Source organism: Pygocentrus nattereri, chromosome 28, assembly GCF_015220715.1.
Source record: "Pygocentrus nattereri isolate fPygNat1 chromosome 28, fPygNat1.pri, whole genome shotgun sequence".
NCBI lineage: Eukaryota > Metazoa > Chordata > Actinopteri > Characiformes > Serrasalmidae > Pygocentrus > Pygocentrus nattereri.
This window is the reverse complement of record NC_051238.1, coordinates 781,536-802,845: the sequence shown is the minus strand read 5'-3', so window position 1 is coordinate 802,845 and position 21,310 is coordinate 781,536. Positions and strand designations below refer to the sequence as shown.

The following is a 21,310-nucleotide window of genomic DNA, read 5'->3' as shown; positions in this document are numbered from 1 at the left end:
AAAACATTGATCTCCAAAATGGCAGCGTTACAGCAGGGGCAGAAATTTTCTTCACTCCCAGTGTGAGTTCATATTAAATGGCTTTATTCCAAGCAGTTCAAATGATGAAGTGATTTATTATGAATTTATTAAGAATTTATTATGATTTTCTTCCAGTATTTATTCATTTGATCAAATGGTTCTCTGCATGGTGAAAAGATTCTTATGATTGGAGAAAGTGCTGCATATGGTTCTATTTTATATACAACCTTTTGAAAAGGGTTCTTCAATAGTAACAAACTTGACGTCATAACAATATAGTTCGCCTTTTTGGTGCTATATAGAACCATATACAACACCTTCTCCATTGATGTGAAGAGCCGTTTCACCATGCAGAGAACCTTCAATCATGCAGATGGTTCTATATAGAACCATTTGTTTTTTTAAAAAACCCAGAAGAACCGTCTTTGTAAATGTGTAGGACTTCTACAAGAACATCAAACAAACTAAGATTGATATTATTATTTTTTTTCCTTCCTCTGATGTTTTTACTTTGACTTGTGAGGCGCTTTGAGCCGCATTTTAACGTATAAAAGGCGCCGCAGGAGTAAAGACTCTGTTTCTGTTCGTTCTTTCATGATGAAATTTTGACATGATGCAACGAGATTTTTAGTTATGCAGAAAAGCAGAAAGGACAAGTAAGCATTCGCACTGTATGAGCACATTTATCTTCGCTGCTTTTCTGCATAAAACAGCAGGTTCAGTTCTGAGAATCTTCTGAGATCCTTTCCTGTGAACTGAGACAGCTTCCTGTTTGTGACAGCGTCCTTAGTGCCCAGACCTGTGCGTGTGTGTCTGCGGTTGTAGTTGTTGGCAGGATCTCTCGCTGCCTACGGTCTCTGTGCTCCCACAGGTACGGATGTGTGCGCAAAGGTGAACAGTAAGCTGATTGTTTATGAATCTGATCCACACCTTGTCGCCTCTTTACAGTTACCATAGTGATGGTGGACTTTGATGTGTTGCACCTGGCAACATGGCTGGGTGCTGTTTTTTAGATGGTACATTATGGGTGGGGTTATATTTCAGTGTCACAGTGCCGGTAAATGCACTCTGACTCCGTTTCACAGCGTGGTGTCTCGCTGCATGAGCAACTGGAAAAGTGCATTTCCTGAAGAAAATGTAGAGTGACTGAGCTGCATAAGCAGTTCCCAGGTGGTTGCTAAGGTGTTGCTATGTGGCTGGTATGGTATCTCAGGTGGTTGCATGGATGTTGCTACATGCTTGGTATGGTATCCCCGGTGGTTCTAAGGTGTTGCTAGGTGGCTGGTATGTTATCCCAGGTGATTGCTAAGGTGTTGCAAGGTGGTTGCTATGGTGTTTCCAGTGGTTGTTAAAGTGTTGCTAGGTGGCTGTCGTGATATCCATATGTGCTTGCTAAGGTGTTTCTAGGTGGCTGCTAAGGTATCCCAGTAGCTTGCCAAGATGTCGCAAGGTGGTTGCTGTGATGTTCTAGATGGTTGTGGTGGTATCCATGGAGCACGCTAGGGTGTAGGTAGGTGGTTGCTATGATACTCTAAGTGACAGCTATAGTATACCAAGTTGTTGCCAAGGTATACCAAGGTTTTGCTCGGTGGTTGCCATGTTGTTCCAGATGGTTGCTATGGTGCTCCAGGTGGTTGCTAGAGTATTGCTAGGTGGTTGCCAGGTGTTGCTGATGTACTTGTTTTAACATAATATAAGAGGATTGCGCCAACCTTTTGCTTGTGTGTTGTAGATGGTTGCTGTGGTGTTCACGGTGGTTGATTCACTGTTACAAGGGTGTTACTAGGTGGCTGTTGTGCTATTCCAGGGGGGTGTTAAGGTGTTGTTAGATAGTTAATATGATATCCCAGGTGGTTGTTAGGGTACTGATAGATGCTTGCTATATTATCCCACATTAGCACACATTATTATTAGCACATCGTTATGGAGACAGAAATCCAGCAGAAGTAAAAGAAGAAGAAGCAGAATATAAATAGAATAACAGCAGTTTTGTGCTAAGAAGTACAGCACCATGCAGAAACATGACAAATTTAACAAAGAACTTTATTTAAATAAGCCTAATGGAGGACAGAAGAATGTTAGTTTCTATTAGGTTGTCAATTAATTTGTTAAAGTTAATTAAAAGTTAATTGACTCTCAGTTAATCATTAATGGCCCTAGTCTGGGTACATTTCAGTACCCCAAAGTAGTAAAGTACAAACAATGTAAATGTGCTCTTAAAATATGAACACAGATCAGCTGATCAGAGGCCATATTACAGAAACATCTTACCTCTGAAATCTGATGTGTTTGGTCTCCATAACAACTGAGTTTCGGACAGTATCTATTCCAGAATAACAGCTCCTACTTTCCTAATCTCATCATTAACTCCAGATTAGAAAACAGCATCATACAAACATGCTAACTAGACTAAACCTACTAAATCCTGTCCTAACTTTAGGATGAACCCCAACAGGGTCCTAACTTCTGTTTAAGGTCCGTTTCTATGGTTTTTAGGTGGCTGAGTCAGGCAGCGTAGTTCACTACCAGCATAATGAGCTCCATTTGTTTCTTCATTAAAACGCTGCTTTCACTGGGAGATGTTTTTCCTTTCTAACTCGAACTCCATCGCCCCTCTGATCACCTTCCTGTGTTAATGTTGATGATGAAATATTACAGTTATGGTGGTAAATAATGAGAGACGGAGCTGAACGTGTGTCTGTTTATTAGAAGGAGTAACGTTAGTGTGCTCAGCTAAAGTGTTTGGGAAATGGAGACTGAAACTGGGGAGCGGCGGCGCTCTGATAAACAGCAGGGGGCGACTCTGATAAACAGCAGGTTCTGATCTTTTTACATCAGTAGCAGTTTAGCAGACTAACATACATTTTTAACATTGTTTTGATTATGCATTTACGTTTGCATGTTGTTGGTTACTTAGTAACAGATGTAACAACTGATTGTCGACCTTGATTGAGTACTTCAGGATTTCTGAACTTGAGATTGAACTGTAGTAAATAGCATAAAATTCCTACAGTAAGATTTGCTTCTGTAATATGTGTAATATATGTAAAATACACTCTTATCGTGGCCTGTCAGATGTTAAAGATGGGAAGCTTCTGTAATAAAGTTTTATGCATTTGGATTATTATTGGTGTGTTGTTTATTTCCAGTGAGAGGTTTGTGGAGAAGAGGATCTTGATTTCAGTCTCCTGGATTCTGCCGGTGTCTTCAGTAACGCAGCAGTAGCTTTCCTGACTTTTGTTGGGGGGCATGTTGAACGTTGCCGTGGTGACGGTATTCAGGCCAGAACAGGACTTCACGGAGTGTGTTTGTGTCCTGTGTCCCAGCTTCCTTTTGTCCTGGTCTCCTTTATGCTCCGGGGGATGGGAGGGTGGGGGCTGGGGGCTGTTCTAAAGAAACCTGAAGAAAAGCTTGTGTAGGTGTGGTTTGGTGTTTGCTGTGTTCAGCGGGAGCAGTAACTGTTGCTGTACTGCATCGTTTATTTATGGTGTTAAAAGAAAGAAAGAAATGCATGTCTCCCTCCACCATGAATGGAGTTGAAGTTCTCTAAACTCTCATAAAACAGCGTCTCAGTCATCAGGCAGTGAATTCATAACCATTTCATGTAGGAACTTTCTGTGAGGAGCTTTTAGAGGGACGTCTGGTTCCTATCACCACCACTGTGAACAGTTCTGACTCAGTAAGTTTATCTAGAACAGAGCGTTTCACACCAGACCACTCTAACCACTCTGGACACTTAAGTGTTGCAGTAATGCTCTTATTTCACCGTTCAATTTTGGTTGGAAGCACAAGGATTAAAATCTTGACAGTAAATGATCCAATCAGGGGTTTTCTCTCTGTGGTATCTGAGTAGATACAGCTGAGCTGCTCTTTCATTGGTTAGGACTTCAGGAGCTGGAGTGAAGGCCTTACAGGTTATGAACATCATTAGGAAGTGAACAAATCATGCTTTGATTTACAATTGGTGGGACCAAAAAACCATCACTCTTGTCCTTCTGGTAAGTTCTAGATACGTCACTGCCTGTGAATGCAAGCCTAAGCAGTGTTCCAGGTAGTTGATGGGTTAAACAGTGGCGGCAGCTCTGTGTCAGAACCCTGAAATAGTTTTCTGAGCCACTGTAAAACATAGAAAAACTTTCACAAGATTTAAATGTCCGTGTTTTATCTGGAACAGCCAGTTTGTTTGTGTGCATCAATGTTAGCTTAGCGCTAACTTACTACTAGAAATCCCATTGCAGAAATGAGTGTGGTCAGCTAAAATGAGCACTTCAGTATAGGTGGGCTTTTCCCTCATTTCTTTGGCAGAGTTTTGACATTTCTAGCCTGATTTGAAGGACCATGTGTCATTAGATGTGTCATACTGTTGCATGCAGTTAGCATCATGATCATTATTTGGATATAAACTTACTTGGCTATATTAGCCTCGTTGCTCCAGTGCTAACACAAAGGAAGCAATGTTCAGACACCAAACACGACTGGGTGACTAACCATGTTCGTGACGGACGGAGGAAACTGTTATGCTGTTATTAGTGGTAATAGACATTCTCTGTGCAGGAGTTCCTAAAGAACCGGACTCACCCTTGAGCTCTGAGCTGGCTCCGGTGGAGGAGAAGCCTAGAGAGGGTGGGGGCTGGGGGCTGTTCTAAAGAAACCTGAAGAAAAGCTTGTGTAGGTGTGGTTTGGTGTTTGCTGTGTTCAGCGGGAGCAGTAACTGTTGCTGTACTGCATCGTTTATTTATGGTGTTAAAAGAAAGAAAGAAATGCATGTCTCCCTCCACCATGAATGGAGTTGAAGTTCTCTAAACTCTCATAAAACAGCGTCTCAGTCATCAGGCAGTGAATTCATAACCATTTCATGTAGGAACTTTCTGTGAGGAGCTTTTAGAGGGACGTCTGGTTCCTATCACCACCACTGTGAACAGTTCTGACTCAGTAAGTTTATCTAGAACAGAGCGTTTCACACCAGACCACTCTAACCACTCTGGACACTTAAGTGTTGCAGTAATGCTCTTATTTCACCGTTCAATTTTGGTTGGAAGCACAAGGATTAAAATCTTGACAGTAAATGATCCAATCAGGGGTTTTCTCTCTGTGGTATCTGAGTAGATACAGCTGAGCTGCTCTTTCATTGGTTAGGACTTCAGGAGCTGGAGTGAAGGCCTTACAGGTTATGAACATGTGTCATTAGATGTGTCATACTGTTGCATGCAGTTAGCATCATGATCATTATTTGGATATAAGCTTACTTGGCTATATTAGCCTCGTTGCTCCAGTGCTAACACAAAGGAAGCAATGTTCAGACACCAAACACGACTGGGTGACTAACCATGTTCGTGACGGACGGAGGAAACTGTTATGCTGTTATTAGTGGTAATAGACATTCTCTGTGCAGGAGTTCCTAAAGAACCGGACTCACCCTTGAGCTCTGAGCTGGCTCCGGTGGAGGAGAAGCCTAGAGACCAGCGCTACACCAGTGGGCAGTTTTTCTTCGAGTACCTGGTGGTGGTCAGCCTGAAGAAGACCAAAAGTGGAGTTTATGAACCACAGATCACCTACCAGTTCCCCAAGGTGAGACCGGTGTTGTTCTGTGTACGTTTTTAATGAATCACTTTCTTATTAAAATGTACAAAGCAAGTCAGGGACATATGAACGAACAGACAACATCAACTGTCAATTAGGCTGCGTTCACATTTCCAGGCTGAAGTGGCACGAGTCTGATTTTCAGCCCTAATGTGACTTGGATCTGATGTTTTCAGGGCTGATCTTTTCAAATCTGACCTGAGCCACTTTCATATGTGGTCCCAATGCACGTGTGCATTCAGCGTTACCATGGCAACAGTGCTGAATGGACGTTAAAGCCTGTAAACAGTGGAAAAGCAGCTCATCTCACCTTTTTCTCCTTCGTCTGGCTCTAATGATGAAGCTGAGAGCTGATCAGAGTTAATGATCTTCTCAGTGAAGCTCGTTCTGCTCGTTAGTTTGTGCTGATGATGCAGTGATTCAGTCACGTGACGTTACTGAGTAGGAGGAGCTCATGAGGTCATTTCAGGCTGGTTCATCACATTAATGACAGATTTGAGTCACTTAAATAGCAAAATATCAGATTTGAGCAACGAGGCTTGTAATAGGAATGTAGCTTTACAAAACAGAACCCAGTTTTAACCCCAATTTTAAGGCTGATTTGCAACTGATTTTCACAACCTGAAGTGATTCCAGGTGACATGAGCGACTGACGGTCATCTGAAAGGAGAAATGAATGAATCTTTAGCCCCAGATCAGATTAAGCTCTGAAGTGATCATCGACCCTCGGATAATATCACACATGGCTCAAAGCACTCAAGTCCGGCTGTGCGAGATAGTCAGAGATAAACTCAGTGATTCAGAGAGCCAATTGGAGAGCTGGAAGAGCAGAGAGAAAGGACAAGAGAAGAGCCTGAACAGCAGAGACAGAGGAGCTGAGAGTAAACATGGGCAGAAAAGAGCTGATATCATCATTAACATGTTTAATGCATGGGTCAAGACATCACGCCGCTCTGAAGTGGACCAGCAGGGGCGTAAATACACACAGAACAGACCAGAAACACCTGGGACTAATGAGATGTAGTGTGTTGCTGGAGTTTTAAACACTGTGTCCACTCACTGTCCACTCTATTAGACACTCCTGCCACTCGGTCCACTTTGTAGATGTAAAGTTAGAGACGACAGCTCATCTGCTGCTGCACAGTTTGTGTTGATCATCCTCTAGTCCTCAGTGGTCACAGGATGCTGCCCACAGGACGCTGTTGGTGGACTATTCTCAGTCCAGCAGCACTGCTGTGTCTGATCCACTCAGACCAGCACAACACTCACTAACGCACCACCACCACGTCAGTGTTGCTGCAATGTTGAGAATGACCCACCACCCAAATAGTACCTGTTCTCTGAGGGTCCATGGGGGTCCTGACCACTGAAGAACAGGGTAACAGAGTATCAGAGAAACAGATGGACTACAGTCTGTAACTGTAGAACTACAGAGTGAAACTATACGGTCAGTGGATCTGAAAAAATGGACAGAGAGTGGGGATAAATGTGAAATGGCTGGTTGGTTTTCAGATTATGTCCACCTGATTTACACTCATTGGCCATTATTTCAGAGAAGGGATGTTTACAGGTGCTCGAGTACTTGGTTAGCTGTACGAGGTGCCAGTATTAAAATATTAAAATCGTTGTTAGGTATTTGTGGTGTTTCTTCACAGGAAGATAGAGAAAATCTTCAGACCAACGATTCAGAGCTGAGAGGGCAGAAATCTGCACCTGAACATACTGATTATTTTACTCATCAAACACTAAAACCCGCTGGTCTCCCTCAGCTACGTGTGAATAATAAAACGTTCTGTAGTGTTTTCCTGTGTGATGATGCTGTGTTTGTGCAGTCAGCCAAAACGAAAAGCTCTTTTTTTTGCCGTTGTTTTTCCCTTCACTGTGGTTTACCAGATAACAACGAACTCTCACAGATACTCAAATGTCAAATTTAATCCTCCTCTCTAATCAGAGGCACCTCCCATTTCAGTCCACTGCAGAACTCCGTCGATGCTTGTTAGATTTCCTCAAATTCTTCATCAGTGCAATATAAAAACATTTTCACAGTGAGGTCTGTTACTCTTATTGTTCCCGAGTTACGGTGCTCTAAAGTTCTCTGGCCCCCTGTGGGCAAGCATCTCAGCCCAAGTCGGATACAGATTTGTGAGATTCCAGGCTCTGTGTCTTCGGTTCCCTGGAGGCTAGCAATGTGACCCAGGGTCCATTAGAAAGGGCACGTCACCCTCTACTGACCTGTGGAATTTGGCTTCATTACACATTTTTGCAAATCATTCTCATCTCCTGTGGTTTTATTCATGGCATCATCAGTGATTAGTTGATATTGACTAGCTTGGATAAGTGATACCAACTAATTTGGAGAAAATAATAAATCATAACTTATTTAAGTGCAAATAACGACAGGGTTTCTGTTTTATAATCTTCTTCTGACAGGATGTAAATCGTGACGTCTCTTGTTGCGAACGCTTTCACTTTTACTGACTTGTGTTTGTTTTGGTGTCGAAAGTGCCACGAAAAAAGGTGGAGGTTTATTTTTCAAGCTGCTTCTGCCTTTTCAGTCATTTTTGTGTATTAGCTAACTGACACTCTTCTGTACGTTACTCATCTCTCAGCTTAGTCGTTATGAGTGATTTGGAGATGTGTCATTCTGAAACTCGGCTTCCTCTAAGAGGAAATGTCAGGCTTTGCACTGTCACCACGAAGCAGTTTTGTTTGACTTGCACTTTTTAAAATAGAGCTTAGTTTTATGGCTTTATTACAGACTGTAAAGATTGCTGTAGTGTTTACTGACCGTGAAACCAACTGCAGAATGAGCCCAGATTGTTTCAGTCCTGTGCAAATTGATTTGGTGGTCAATATTCAGTCACATTATGTGGAAAAAAGAGTTTTCCTGTTTTTCTGTCTAAACTGTGGGCTCAAGGAAGCTTTAACTGTTTTCTCTGCAGCCCATCAACATCAGCACTAACAGCAATAAATATCACAATGGTCTCTTTTATTTGTGTTTCTCAGAAAGATGGCATGGTACGCTTCCAGAAGGAGGAAGAGGAGAAGACACTGAAGGCCATCACTCTGTTCTGCTTTCCTGAAGGCATCAACTGGGCTCCACTGACGGAATATTGCAGGTACAGGCCAGATAAAAACACACCTGATACACCTGCTGTCAGGTAAGAGAGGAACTGATTGAATTTTTTATCTCTCTCTCTCTCTCTTTTCCCATCACAGTGAGACGTTCTCTTTCGTTTTGACGGAAATCGACGGAAGCAGGAGAAATGGTTACTGCCGGAGGCTGCTGGTAATTATTAATTGGGTTATTCCAACAGACCTTTAGCCTTCAGGATGAACATTTTGTTAATCATTGACAGACTGATGTTTTATGCTCCTGGCAGTTTTCCAGTTGTAGGTTAACATGTGTGAATCTCTTTCTTGTTGCCCCCGTTCTCCCCATCTCTCTATCTCAGCCTCATGGTAATGGCGCTCGTCCACCAGAAGCATACTGCATCATCAGCAAGGTGGCCTGCTTTGGGCTCTTCTCCAAGGTAATCCGCTCTACCAGTCTCTGATCACAGCACTGTTTTGCAGCTCCTCGGAAGGCGCAGATCAGAGTGCAAACAGATCAGACCTTATCATCACACTTATCAGGAAACACTGGATCCGGCTACTAAAGAAAGGCCATACAGTGTAGTTCTTTCACTTTCAGAGAACACTGAGAACCCATCATTCGCCAGGAAACTCAATTATTCCCGGAAAAACACCACTGACTGTCAAAAACACTATGATTGTCAAGCAAACACCATCATTCTTCACCACCCATATTCTCCACCAAACACTATCATTCTTCACCACCCATATTCTCCACCAAACACCATCATTCTTCACCACCCATATTCTCCACCAAACACTATCATTCTTCACCACCCATATTCTCCACCAAACACCATCATTCTTCAACACCGATATTCTTCACCAAACACCAGCATTCTTCACCACCCATATTTCCCACCAAAAACTATCATTCTTCACCACCCATATTCTCCACCAAACACTATCATTCTTCAACACCGATATTCTTCACCAAACACCAGAATTCTTCACCACCCATATTCTCCACCAAACACCATCATTCTTCAACACCCATATTCTCCACCAAACACCAGCATTCTTCAACACCCATATTCTCCACCAAACACTATCATTCTTCACCACCCATATTCTCCACCAAACACCATCATTCTTCACCACCCATATTCTCCACCAAACACTATCATTCTTCACCACCCATATTCTCCACCAAACACCAGCATTCTTCACCACCCATATTCTCCACCAAACACTATCATTCTTCACCACCCATATTCTCCACCAAACACCATCATTCTTCAACACCGATATTCTTCACCAAACACCAGCATTCTTCACCACCCATATTTCCCACCAAAAACTATCATTCTTCACCACCCATATTCTCCACCAAACACTATCATTCTTCAACACCGATATTCTTCACCAAACACCAGAATTCTTCACCACCCATATTCTCCACCAAACACCATCATTCTTCAACACCCATATTCTCCACCAAACACCAGCATTCTTCAACACCCATATTCTCCACCAAACACCAGCATTCTTCAATAAACACCAACAATCTCTAGCAAACACCAGCATTTTATACCAAACACCATCATTCTCCATCAAACACCATCATTCTTCAACACACATATTCTCCACCAAACACCAGCATTCTTCAATAAACACCAACAATCTCTAACACCAGCATTTTATACCAAACACCATCATTCTCCATCAAACACCATCATTCTTCAACACCCATATTCTCCATCAAACACCAGCATTCTTCAACGCCCATATTCTCCATCAAACACCATCATTCTTCAACACACATATTCTCCACCAAACACCAGCATTCTTAAATAAACACCAACAATCTCTAACAAACACCAGTATTTTATACCAAACACCATCATTCTCCATCAAACACCATCATTCTTCAACACCCATATTCTCCATCAAACACCAGCATTCTTCAACACCCATATTCTCCATCAAACACCAGCATTCTTTAGCAAGCATGAAAATTCTCCAATAAACACCATAAGTGGGTCATCAGCTAAGGTGTGGATGGTCACAGGTATAGCAGTCAGTGTTGAAGTTTCGCTGTGATGTGTTTCCTCTCATATGACACGCCCTCAGAGCTCAGGCTGTTATCTGCTGTCTCTTTACTTAAACAAGAGGCAGGTCACGTGTAGCTCCTGCTTGATTTGCTGGTGTTCAGCTTGACCTTTGTTCTCGATGTGTGTGCACTCTTAATGCTGATCAAATACTGCAGAATAACCCTCTCAAATGGCAAGCAGCTCTTTAGGACAAAGCTTTGCTTTGGTCTGATCCTAAAGGCAGAACATCATCTCCCTCATTGTTATCTGCAGCTTGGGTGTAATCTTCACAGTGTCTTTCCCAAGATCATAGTCAAAATAATGAAAACGTTTGATTGTTGGTTTTAATCAATTTCATATCTCTCATTGAACAAATGCATGTAAGTCAGTGAAACTCAACCAATTGTTCTTTCAATAAATTTAAGTGAGTTCTCAAATTCAACATAACATTTTAAGTAAATGCAACATTTCATTTTTTTATTCATATATTTCACAGTCAATGTAACCCTAACGTTTTTCTAGTGTAATATATCTGTAAACGCTAGGGGCACAAAAATGGACATTTCCATAGCATGACTCATTTAATGGTTTCTTAATGGGGTCTAAAAGTATTCTACAGAAAACTAGTTGTCTCTATTGCAAATAATTAGAAAGCAAAACCATTGGGTTTGATTCCTAATGGTTTCTAATGGTCATTTTTCAGCAACAACCATTTAAAATACCCAAGCAGCTTTAGCACTGAGCTGATTTCTGGTAAACTCTGTTTACTCTTTGGTTCAGATCTTTGATGAGGTGGAGAAGAGGAGGCAGAAGTCCATGGCCATGATCTATCCGTTCATGCAGAGTCTGAGAGAAGCTCCATTTCCTGCGCCCGGAAACACCGTCAACATCAAAAGCTTCATCCCTGAATCTGGCACTGAGGTAAAGTCTGCTCCAGAGTGAGCGTCAGGAACTCTGTTCACACCGAACTTCATTCATTCTTAATCTGCTCTACTTGTTTTACGGTAAAAAGCAATAGTTTGGTGAAAAATCTAATTCTCCTATGTAATTCTCCTATTCTCCAAGTTTATTTGTATAGCACCTTTCATACACAGGCAACTCAAGAGTGTGTTACGCAAACACACAGCACTAAAAGCATTCAATAAAAATAGATAACGCAGCTGGACATCCTGAAATCCAGCACCTCAGGAAGGCTTTTGTGACTGGAAGGTTGCTGGTTTGAGTCCCTGAGCTGACAGGACATGACTGAAGTGCCCTTGAGCAAGACACCTAACCCCCACCTGCTCCCTGGGTGCTGTGGAGGCTGCCCACCTTTTTATGGAGGCAGTCGTGGGCTGGAGGTTAGGCCTTGTGACCGGAAGGTTGCTGGTTCAAACCCCTGAGCCAACAGTACTTGACTGAAGTGCCCTTTAGCAAGACCCCTAACCCCCAACTGCTCCCTGGGTGCTATGTGCTCACTGCCACCTAGTGTGTGTGTTCACTAGTGTATGTGGTGTTTCACTGCATGGACGGGTTAAAATGCGGAGGTGAAATTTCCCCGTTGTGCGACTATAAAATGACAACACGACTACAGTGGTCTATTAGTGTGGTCCTAACTGCATGCTTTAATCATCACACAATTACTGACATATGAAGTTAATAATGTATAATAAACTAAACTGTGTGGCTTCTATAAACGTGCTGACAAAATGGAGCCTTCAGAGTGAATGTACTTTAATACATGTAGAGCAGATTTGGGAGATTAGATACAAGAAAATCCACTTCATGAGGAAGGAGGACATCAAATGAAAACAAGCGTTTCCAAAACTGGAGTTAATGATTCAGAGAAAATGTGCTTCCTAACAACCACCTGGAGGACCTGGTAGACCCCAAAACTCTATGACCCCCTCTTTCAATTGAATTGTGATTGGTTCCAAGGCGCCTCACGGTTGGAAAAATACGGCTCTTTGAAATCGATAATTCATTTTGAATCACCCTGTATTTTTTGGGTCTCAAGGGATGTGTAGCTGTCACTCAGAGAAGGAGACGGATAAGAACATCTGCTTTAGATCACCAAAAACTGGGCATCTGAGATGTGAAGGAAGGTTAATGGACTGATGACATCTGGATTTCAGGCATCACAACTGCTGATACAAACAGATCTGAAAAACTGAAAGTGAGATTCCTGAAAAGAATACGAGTTCAAGAGTGACAAACTAAATACTGAACAAATTCTTTTAGTTGAAAATATAATTTTCTGCTTTTCTACCGACACTAAACTAAATATATTTAGGTCCATTTTGGCTGTAAATTAGATGACTCAGTGGTGGTGAAAGTACTAATATCCTGTGAAGGATGTTCCAGTTGCTCTGCGCTTGTGTCTTAAGCTGGTTGATCGTCCATGACTGCTGGTTCTCAGGTGAAACAGAGTGAAAGCCGAACTGAAAGGTGTGTCAGGAACGCCAGGTGTGATCCTGAACACATGCAAGCAGGAACACGCCACAGAGTCGCTCTCGCAGGGCGCTGAGCCGGGCAGGCCGGGTTGCTGTAGGAGACCAGTGGAGTGCGGCTGAGCGGAGGCGTGTCCTGCTCTGTCCAAACTTGACTCTGCTCCGCTCATGTTTAGCCGCGGGCGTGCAATCACACTGCAGCGTTCCAGCCTACAAAATTCCACTCGGAAAAACATACAGTGCACTCACTGACACTGCACCCTCACAGCGTTTAACCTGTGACCTTCACTCACAGGCGGTCGCCGTGTAGGGTCAAACGGCTAGTTAAAAATGTAAGTTCAGGTTTATGCATTAGTGATTTAAACATAAACTAGACTTAATACTGGAATTTCACAAAGCAGGATTTTTATTATTTTTTATTATTTTATTGTTTGCACAAGAAGGTGCAGAACATACTCACAAAGAAAGAACAACAGAGAACGTGCAGGGAAAGTAACAACATCGTAGAAAGGGCTTGGACAAGTTATACTCTCAAAAAGGACGTTTCCTCAAGGGTTCTTTAGTGAAGAAAGTGGTTCTATCAAGATTGTTGCTGTTCCTGTACGGTCTATGTGGAGGATGGTCATGTTCCTGTACGGTCTATGTGGAGGATGGTGGATGTTGCTGTACGTTCTATGTGGAGGATGGTGGATGTTGCTGTACGTTCTATGTGGAGGATGATTCATGTTCCTGTGTAGTCTATGAGGAGGATGGTTGATGTTCCTGTGTGGTCTATGTGGAGGACAGTGGATGTTCCTGTACCGTCTATGAGGAGGATGGTTGATGTTCCTGTATGGTCTATGTGGAGGATGATGTTCCTGCGTGGTCTATATGGAGGATGGTTGATGTTCCTGTACAGTCTATGTGGAGGATGGTGGATGTTCCTGTACCATCTATGAGGAGGATGGTGGATGTTCCTGTATGGTCTATGTGGAGGATGATGTTCCTGTGTGGTCTATGTGGAGGATGGTTGATGTTCCTGTACAGTCTATGTGGGGGATGGTTGATGTTGCTGTACAGTCTATGTGGGGGATGGTGGATGTTCCTGTACAGTCTATGTGGGGGATGGTGGATGTTCCTGTACAGTCTATGAGGAGAATGGTTGATGTTCCTGTATCTGTCTGTCTGTATGTTTGTGTAGATCATCAGTTTGACGCGTCCCATAGACTCTTGGCTGGAACACGTGGATTTCCGGGTTCTGTTCAGGTGTCTAACGGATGAGGAGGTGCTCCAGGTGTTCGCTGCAACTGTGTTGGAGCGCAGAATTATCTTCATTGCAGAGGAACTGGGGTGTGTTTGTTTATCATCTATTAATAAACAAAAAACTATAATAGTAACTAAACACAGTATCACTGTAGATTAAACTGTATCACATCATTAGCACTGACATCAAACTGACTGTAATCTCTCTCTGTCTGTCTCTCTCTCTCAGCACGTTATCTCAGGTGATCCACGCCGTTACTGTTCTTCTCTATCCTTTCATCTGGCAGCACACGCTCATCTCCATCGTACCTGAAATCCTCATAGACGTGGTCATGGCCCCCACACCGTACCTGCTGGGGGTCCAGAAGCGCCTAGCTGACCAAGTCACTGACCAGGGCGACGTGAGTAACTGATGATGCAATGCACTAATTACAGGGTAAGATGGATACTATATATGAACGTTTTTTTTTATAAAAAAAACATTTTTTACACTTTATTGTTAAATATAAACACATTTAACACTTTCAGCAGCCCTACATTTATTCATGATTGCATTGACGGATGTGCCATAATGACTTTTGAGGAATTTTTAAAGGGCTTCAGATTTTTTAACAGAGAAACTGGCTGATGGACTGAACGAACACATGAGCCACACAAGCACATTTCTAGAACTTTCAGTTATGCAGAAATCACAGTATTAAAAATGTTATTTGTTCTTTAATGAGCCTGAAGTCATAGTGAAAATAAGGGAGGACAGGCTGATTATCACTGTGACCATCTCCGATGTTTTCATACCATTAGCAATGTTTGCCAGTAGACATGGTCACATGCTGGTTAGAAAACTATCACACAACTCTAGTGTTAACAAGCCACAGTCGCTCCTGAAAACGGACAAATCAGTTCCACATTGGCAAGGGGGTTCGACGGGGATGCGCACTGTTGCCATTCTTGTTCAACTTTTATGAAGAACATACAGGGTCTCCATTTCAAAAGCTCCATATTTTCATAACCGTGAGGCGCAGAGGAACCAATCACAATCCAATTGTAAGAGGGGTCAGAGTTTCTGACTGGCTCCCTTCAGTCTGAGAGGAGCTGAGACCCCTGAGCAGAAAGCGTTCTGCGTTCTCCACGTCAATAAGAGTGAATCTGTCATAACTGTGCAAATGCTCAATCCAGTCTGGGATGAGTTTGACTGTGGCATTGATGTCGTCTGTACAGCTGAAGAAGGTTCAGACTGAGACTTTGTTACAATTACATTATAAACGTTTTATGGTCATTTACACCATATACAGTTCACTGCACTGATCTGTAACAATTTACAAGTGAAATAAATCATTTTAAAATTGGATGAGTCTTTCTGAGTCTCCCTGTATTATAAGAGAAGCAGGATTGGAGGAAGATTGGAGGAATATTGGTGGAACAAGCCAAGGTTAAAGAACAGAGCCAAGAACAGCTTCTTACTGACTTAATACGGGTTTAAAAGGCAAAGTATCACCTCTTTCATACCCAGGTTATTTTTTTTTTCATTGTTAGAATGTTGTTGTCTTGCATCATAAATTTATCGCTAGAAAATCTTTCTTATGCAGCATATCTGAATTTGCTCAGTCTGTCTGCAGCAGCTGGTGCAGTGTGACATGCAGTGACCACATAAGACGGCTCCAATCACACAGTTAATCCAGCTCTGATCACAGTTAATCCAGCTCCCAGCACACCTGGACTGCACCTTTAAACACCTGCTTCAGGTGTTTACGAGCTGAGCTGCAGTAAATCTGGGGACTGTCTGGTGGGTGAACTGGGAGGCTTTCAAATGTTTGTTTTAATTAGTAAATACTAACATGCAGCTCGTCAGACTACATTTTAAGAAATTAAGATTAAGTGACCTTTATTAGTCCCACAACGGGGAAATTTCACCTCTGCATTTAACCCATCCGTCCAGTGAAACACCACATACACACTAGTGAACACACACACTAGGGGGCAGTGAGCACACTTGCCCAGACCGGTGGTCAGCCCTATCTGCAGCGCCCAGGGAGCAGTTGGGGGTTAGGTGTCTTGCTCAAGAGTCAGTCATGTACTGTCGTCACAGGGCCAGTTCCCTTACCTCCAGCCCATGACTGCTCCCATCTAAATGAGAAAACATGTTTTAAAAATGTTTATTTGATGTTTATGTTTATGATCATGATCATATTCTTATTCCTGACAGCTGCTGGCCGTCGACTTGTCAGAGGGAAGAAAACAAACCTTTATCAGAGAAGTGAGTTTATGTGTTTTATATTTCAGTGTAAGATTATGAACTACACTGGTTACTAAGACACTTAATTCCTTTAACCTGAAACAAGCATAAACCTCCCTCTTACACTGGCTGGATTAGAGAGAGCCTACACTTCTAAAAATGATGGTTCTTTAGTAAAGACAGTGGTTCTATATAGAACAATGAACACTCAAAGAACCCTTTGCATGATTAATGGGTTCTTTGCATCATATAAGGGTTCTTCAGACTGATGGCAAATGTGCTGCAGATGGTTCTGTATAGAACCTTTTTGAATCATTTGATCATGCAGAGGGTTCTTTGAATGCTCAGGGTTCTAAATAAAACTTTCCTTTACTTAAAGCACCCATGAAGAACCATCATTTTTCAAGTTTTTTTATGTAGCTTTTCATAGACCTGAAAAAATAAAGTTCACTATTCCTGGTTGTGTCAGTAAATATAATGCTTATCCTTTCTTGTCCCATTTGGATACAGTATGTCTAGACTTGTTGTCTAGAACTAGGTGTTCTTGTCAGTTTGCATAACTGAAAAAAAGATAGTAATCATCTTAAAGGCTGAATTTTTCACAGGGACAGGATATATATCCATCTATGTACATATAAATGCTGATAATCTGTATCTCTGCTGACATCTGGTGGTAACTGTTCACCTTGTCAGCTGTGTGAATGATTTTAGAGTAGTTGATTTAGATACACTAATCTAATGTAATACAAATATATGTATATACACTGAAAAAATTAAGTTTTAACTTAACACTCTTAACTTAAACTCTAACACTGACTTAAGTTAAAGCCCCATTTTTTTACAGTGTACAGTGCTTTTACCACCAGGTCCTTTATCTGTTTACCTGTTAAATTAAATACCCAAATCACTGAAAAATCTGCTGAAACGTGTTTCTGTAAACAGAATGGAGACGAGGACAGCATCTTACCTCACAAACTAAAAGAGGAAATCCTGCAAGCTCTGAAGTCCAGAAATGAGAACGCCAGTAAGTTTAACTTGCACCTAAAACAAGGCGCATGTTTTTAAATTATTAATTAATTTCTAATTTTCCATTATTAAAATTAATTTCTCAATGTACATTGCTTCATCATATTTACTTGTACAGTTGTACAATCACGTTTACATTGAACGTTTTCCATCAAAAAATAAGAAAGACAGCAAAATGCATAGCATGTGATTCATTATAATAAAATACACTACATGGCCAGAAGTATGTGGACACTTGACCATCACTCCCATATGACCTTGTTTGACGTCCCAGTCTAAATCCATAGGCGTTAATATGGAGTTGGTCCCTTTGCAGCTCTAACAGCTTCCACTCTTCTGGGAAGCTTTTACAAGATGTTGGAGAGGGAGAGTGTCTGTGGGAATCTGTGACCGTTCAGTCTAAAGAGCATTTGTGAGGTCAGACACTGATGTTGGACGAGAGGGCCTGACTCTCAATCTCCACTCTAGCTCATCAAATGTTCAGTAGGGTTGAGGTAAGGGCTCTGTGAGGCCACTGGATTTCCTCCACGCCAAACTGGTCACTCCTTGTCCTTATGAAGCTTTATGGATGTGTGAAATGAGCTGTAGCTTTAACATAACCCTCCACTGGAACTAAGGGGCCTGAAAAACAGCCCAGCCCATCATCCCTCCTCCACCAAACTTTACTGTTGGCTCTGCGTTCCGGTAAGTAACATTCTCCTGACATCCACCAAACTCAGATTCATCATCAGACTGACAGACAGAGAAGCTGATTAATCTCTCCAGAGAACACTGTTCCACTGCTGCAGAGTCCAGTGGTGGCGCTTTACTCCCCTCCAGTGGACGCTTGGCATTGCATATAGTGATCTTAGGCTTGTGTTCAGCTGCTCAGCCATAGAGACCCATTTCATGAAGCTCCTGATAGACAGTTCTTGTGCTGAAGTTGCTTCAAGAGGCAGTTTAGAGCTCTATAGTGATGATTCAACAGAGGATAGATGATTTTTAGGGTCTGTACACTTAAGTGCCCTGTGATTTTGTGTGGTCTTCTGCTTCGTGGCTGAGCTGTTGTTCCTCTTAGCTGCTTCCATTTCACAGTAATAGCACTTACGGTTGTCTGGGGCAGATGTAGTAGGATCTCACAGAATACCTTGGCATTCTTCAGTGCGACCCTCTACTGCCAGTGTTTGAGGCTGCAAGGCTGTGTGCTTGATTTTATATACCTATTAGTAGTGAGTGTGTAGGAGGGGTGTCCACATACTTTTGACTGTGTAGTGTAACTCCTCTTCTGTTCATAAACACAAATGTGATTTCTCCACTCCTTCCAGAGAACCACTCTCTTAAAAAAGATGGTTCTTTGAGGGTTCTGTGGTTGCTTGATTAAACGGTCCTTTGCATGGTGAAAGGGTTCTTTAGATTGATGGAGAATGTGCTGTAGATGGTTTTATATAGAACCTGTCTGAAATATGTTCTACACTGCTCAAAAAAATAAAGGGAACACTCAAATAACACATCCTAGATCTGAATGAATGAAATATTCTCATTGAATACTTTGTTCTGTACAAAGTTGAATGTGCTGACAACAAAATCACACAAAAATCATCAATGGAAATCAAATTTATTAACCAATGGAGGCCTGGATTTGGAGTCACACACAAAATTAAAGTGGAAAAACACACGACAGGCTGATCCAACTTTGATGTAATGTCCTTAAAACAAATTAAAATGAGGCTCAGTATTGTGTGTGGCCTCCATGTACCTGTATGACCTCCCTACAACGCCTGGGCATGCTCCTGATGGATCTCCTCCCAGACCTGGACTAAAGCATTCGCCAACTCCTGGACAGTCTGTGGTGCAACGTGGTGTTGGTGGATGGAGCGAGACATGATGTCCCAGATGTGCTCAATCGGATTCAGGTCTGGGGAACGGGCGGGCCAGTCCATAGCTTCAATGCCTTCATCTTGCAGGAACTGCTAACACACTCCAGCCACATGAGGTCCAGCATTGTCCTGCATTAGGAGGAACCCAGGGCCAACCGCACCAGCATATGGTCTCACAAGGGGTCTGAGGATCTCATCTCGGTACCTAATGGCAGTCAGGCTACCTCTGGCGAGCACATGGAGGGCTGTGCGGCCCTCCAAAGAAATGCCACCCCACTCCATTACTGACCCACTGCCAAACCGGTCATGCTGAAGGATGTTGCAGGCAGCAGATCGCTCTCCACGGCGTCTCCAGACTCTGTCACGTCTGTCACATGTGCTCAGTGTGAACTTGCTTTCATCTGTGAAGAGCACAGGTGATCTCTGGTGTTCTCTGGCAAATGCCAAGCATCCTGCACGGTGTTGGGCTGTGAGCACAACCCCCATCTGTGGACGTCGGGCCCTCATACCATCCTCATGGAGGATGTACACATGTACATTGTGTACATTGTGGCCTGCTGGAGGTCATTTTGCAGCGCTCTGGCAGTGCTCCTCCTGTTCCTCCTTGCACAAAGGCTGAGGTAGCGGTCCTGCTGCTGGGTTGTTGCCCTCCTACAGCCTCCTCCACGTCTCCTGGTGTACTGGCCTGTCTCCTGGTAGCGCCTCCAGCCTCTGGACACTACGCTGACAGACACAGCAAACCTTCTAGCCACAGCTCGCATTGATGTGCCATCCTGGATCAGCTGCACTACCTGAGCCACTTGTGTGGGTTGTAGAGTCCGTCTCATGCTACCACGAGTGTGAAAACACCACCAACATTCAAAAGTGACCAAAACATCAGCCAGAAAGCAGAAAGGTACTGAGAAGTGGTCTGTGGTCCCCACCTGCAGAACCACTGCTTTATTGTGTGTGTCTTGCTAATTGCCAATAATTTCCACCTGTTGTTTATTCCATTTGCACAACAGCTGTGAAATTGATTGTCAGTGTTGCTTCCTAAATGGACAGTTTGATTTCACAGAAGTTTGATTTACTTGGAGTTATATTGTGTTGTTTAAGTGTTCCCTTTATTTTTTTTTGAGCAGTGTATATAGCACCAAAAGGGTTCTTCTACTGTTCATAAGCTTGATATTGTAATAATAGAACAACTGTTTTCATTACTAAATAATCTTTTAAGAACCATATTTTTAAGAATGTATGAAACAGGAGTCATTCATCTGAATCTGCAGCGTGATTGTTGTGTTCTGGTTTAGCCCTTGAGGAGCTGAATCGTGTGGTTCCTGAAGCATTCCTTCCGTTCTTCATGAAGACGGTCGGACATTTCTCTAAATACATCGTCAGGAACGGGCCAGGTCAGCCAGGACAGTTCCAGAAGAGGAACTTCTATAAAGCTCTGGAGTCCAAAAGTACTCGGCACTTCGTTAAGAAGTTCGTGGAGACGCAGATGTTTGATCTGTTTATTCAGGAAGCAGAACAGCGGCCTACCAACCAGAATGGTAAGACACAACTCAGAATGTTATGTCAGTCCTACAGCACAACCGATATTATTTGCGATATTATCATTATCAGTATCGGCAAAAATATTGCCGGTATTGTACATAGAATAACCCACTTGGTTGTGGGACCCACATGTGCAGTCTTAATAGAGCAGAATCTCAGTCGGCTGTTCTGCTAGAGAACCCATAAATGTTTCAGTAAATAAACGAACCCATAAATGAC

At 42.6% G+C, this 21,310-nt stretch overlaps 1 protein-coding gene across 5 annotated transcripts in view; it reads left to right on the top strand.

Annotated features, from left to right (window-relative positions):
* The window catches only part of dennd2da (DENN/MADD domain containing 2Da), a 57,795-nt gene that overhangs the window by 35,374 nt on the left and 1,111 nt on the right, over positions 1–21,310 (top strand). For all 5 annotated transcript variants that reach the window (XM_037535863.1, XM_037535864.1, XM_037535862.1 and 2 more), the window contains 10 exons: positions 5,414–5,589; positions 8,608–8,720; positions 8,821–8,890; positions 9,057–9,134; positions 11,550–11,690; positions 14,379–14,527; positions 14,670–14,841; positions 16,644–16,694; positions 17,616–17,697; positions 20,845–21,087. In XM_037535863.1, coding sequence (XP_037391760.1) covers positions 5,414–5,589; positions 8,608–8,720; positions 8,821–8,890; positions 9,057–9,134; positions 11,550–11,690; positions 14,379–14,527; positions 14,670–14,841; positions 16,644–16,694; positions 17,616–17,697; positions 20,845–21,087 — 1,275 coding nt within the window. The remainder of the gene's footprint in view (positions 1–5,413; positions 5,590–8,607; positions 8,721–8,820; positions 8,891–9,056; positions 9,135–11,549; positions 11,691–14,378; positions 14,528–14,669; positions 14,842–16,643; positions 16,695–17,615; positions 17,698–20,844; positions 21,088–21,310) is intronic.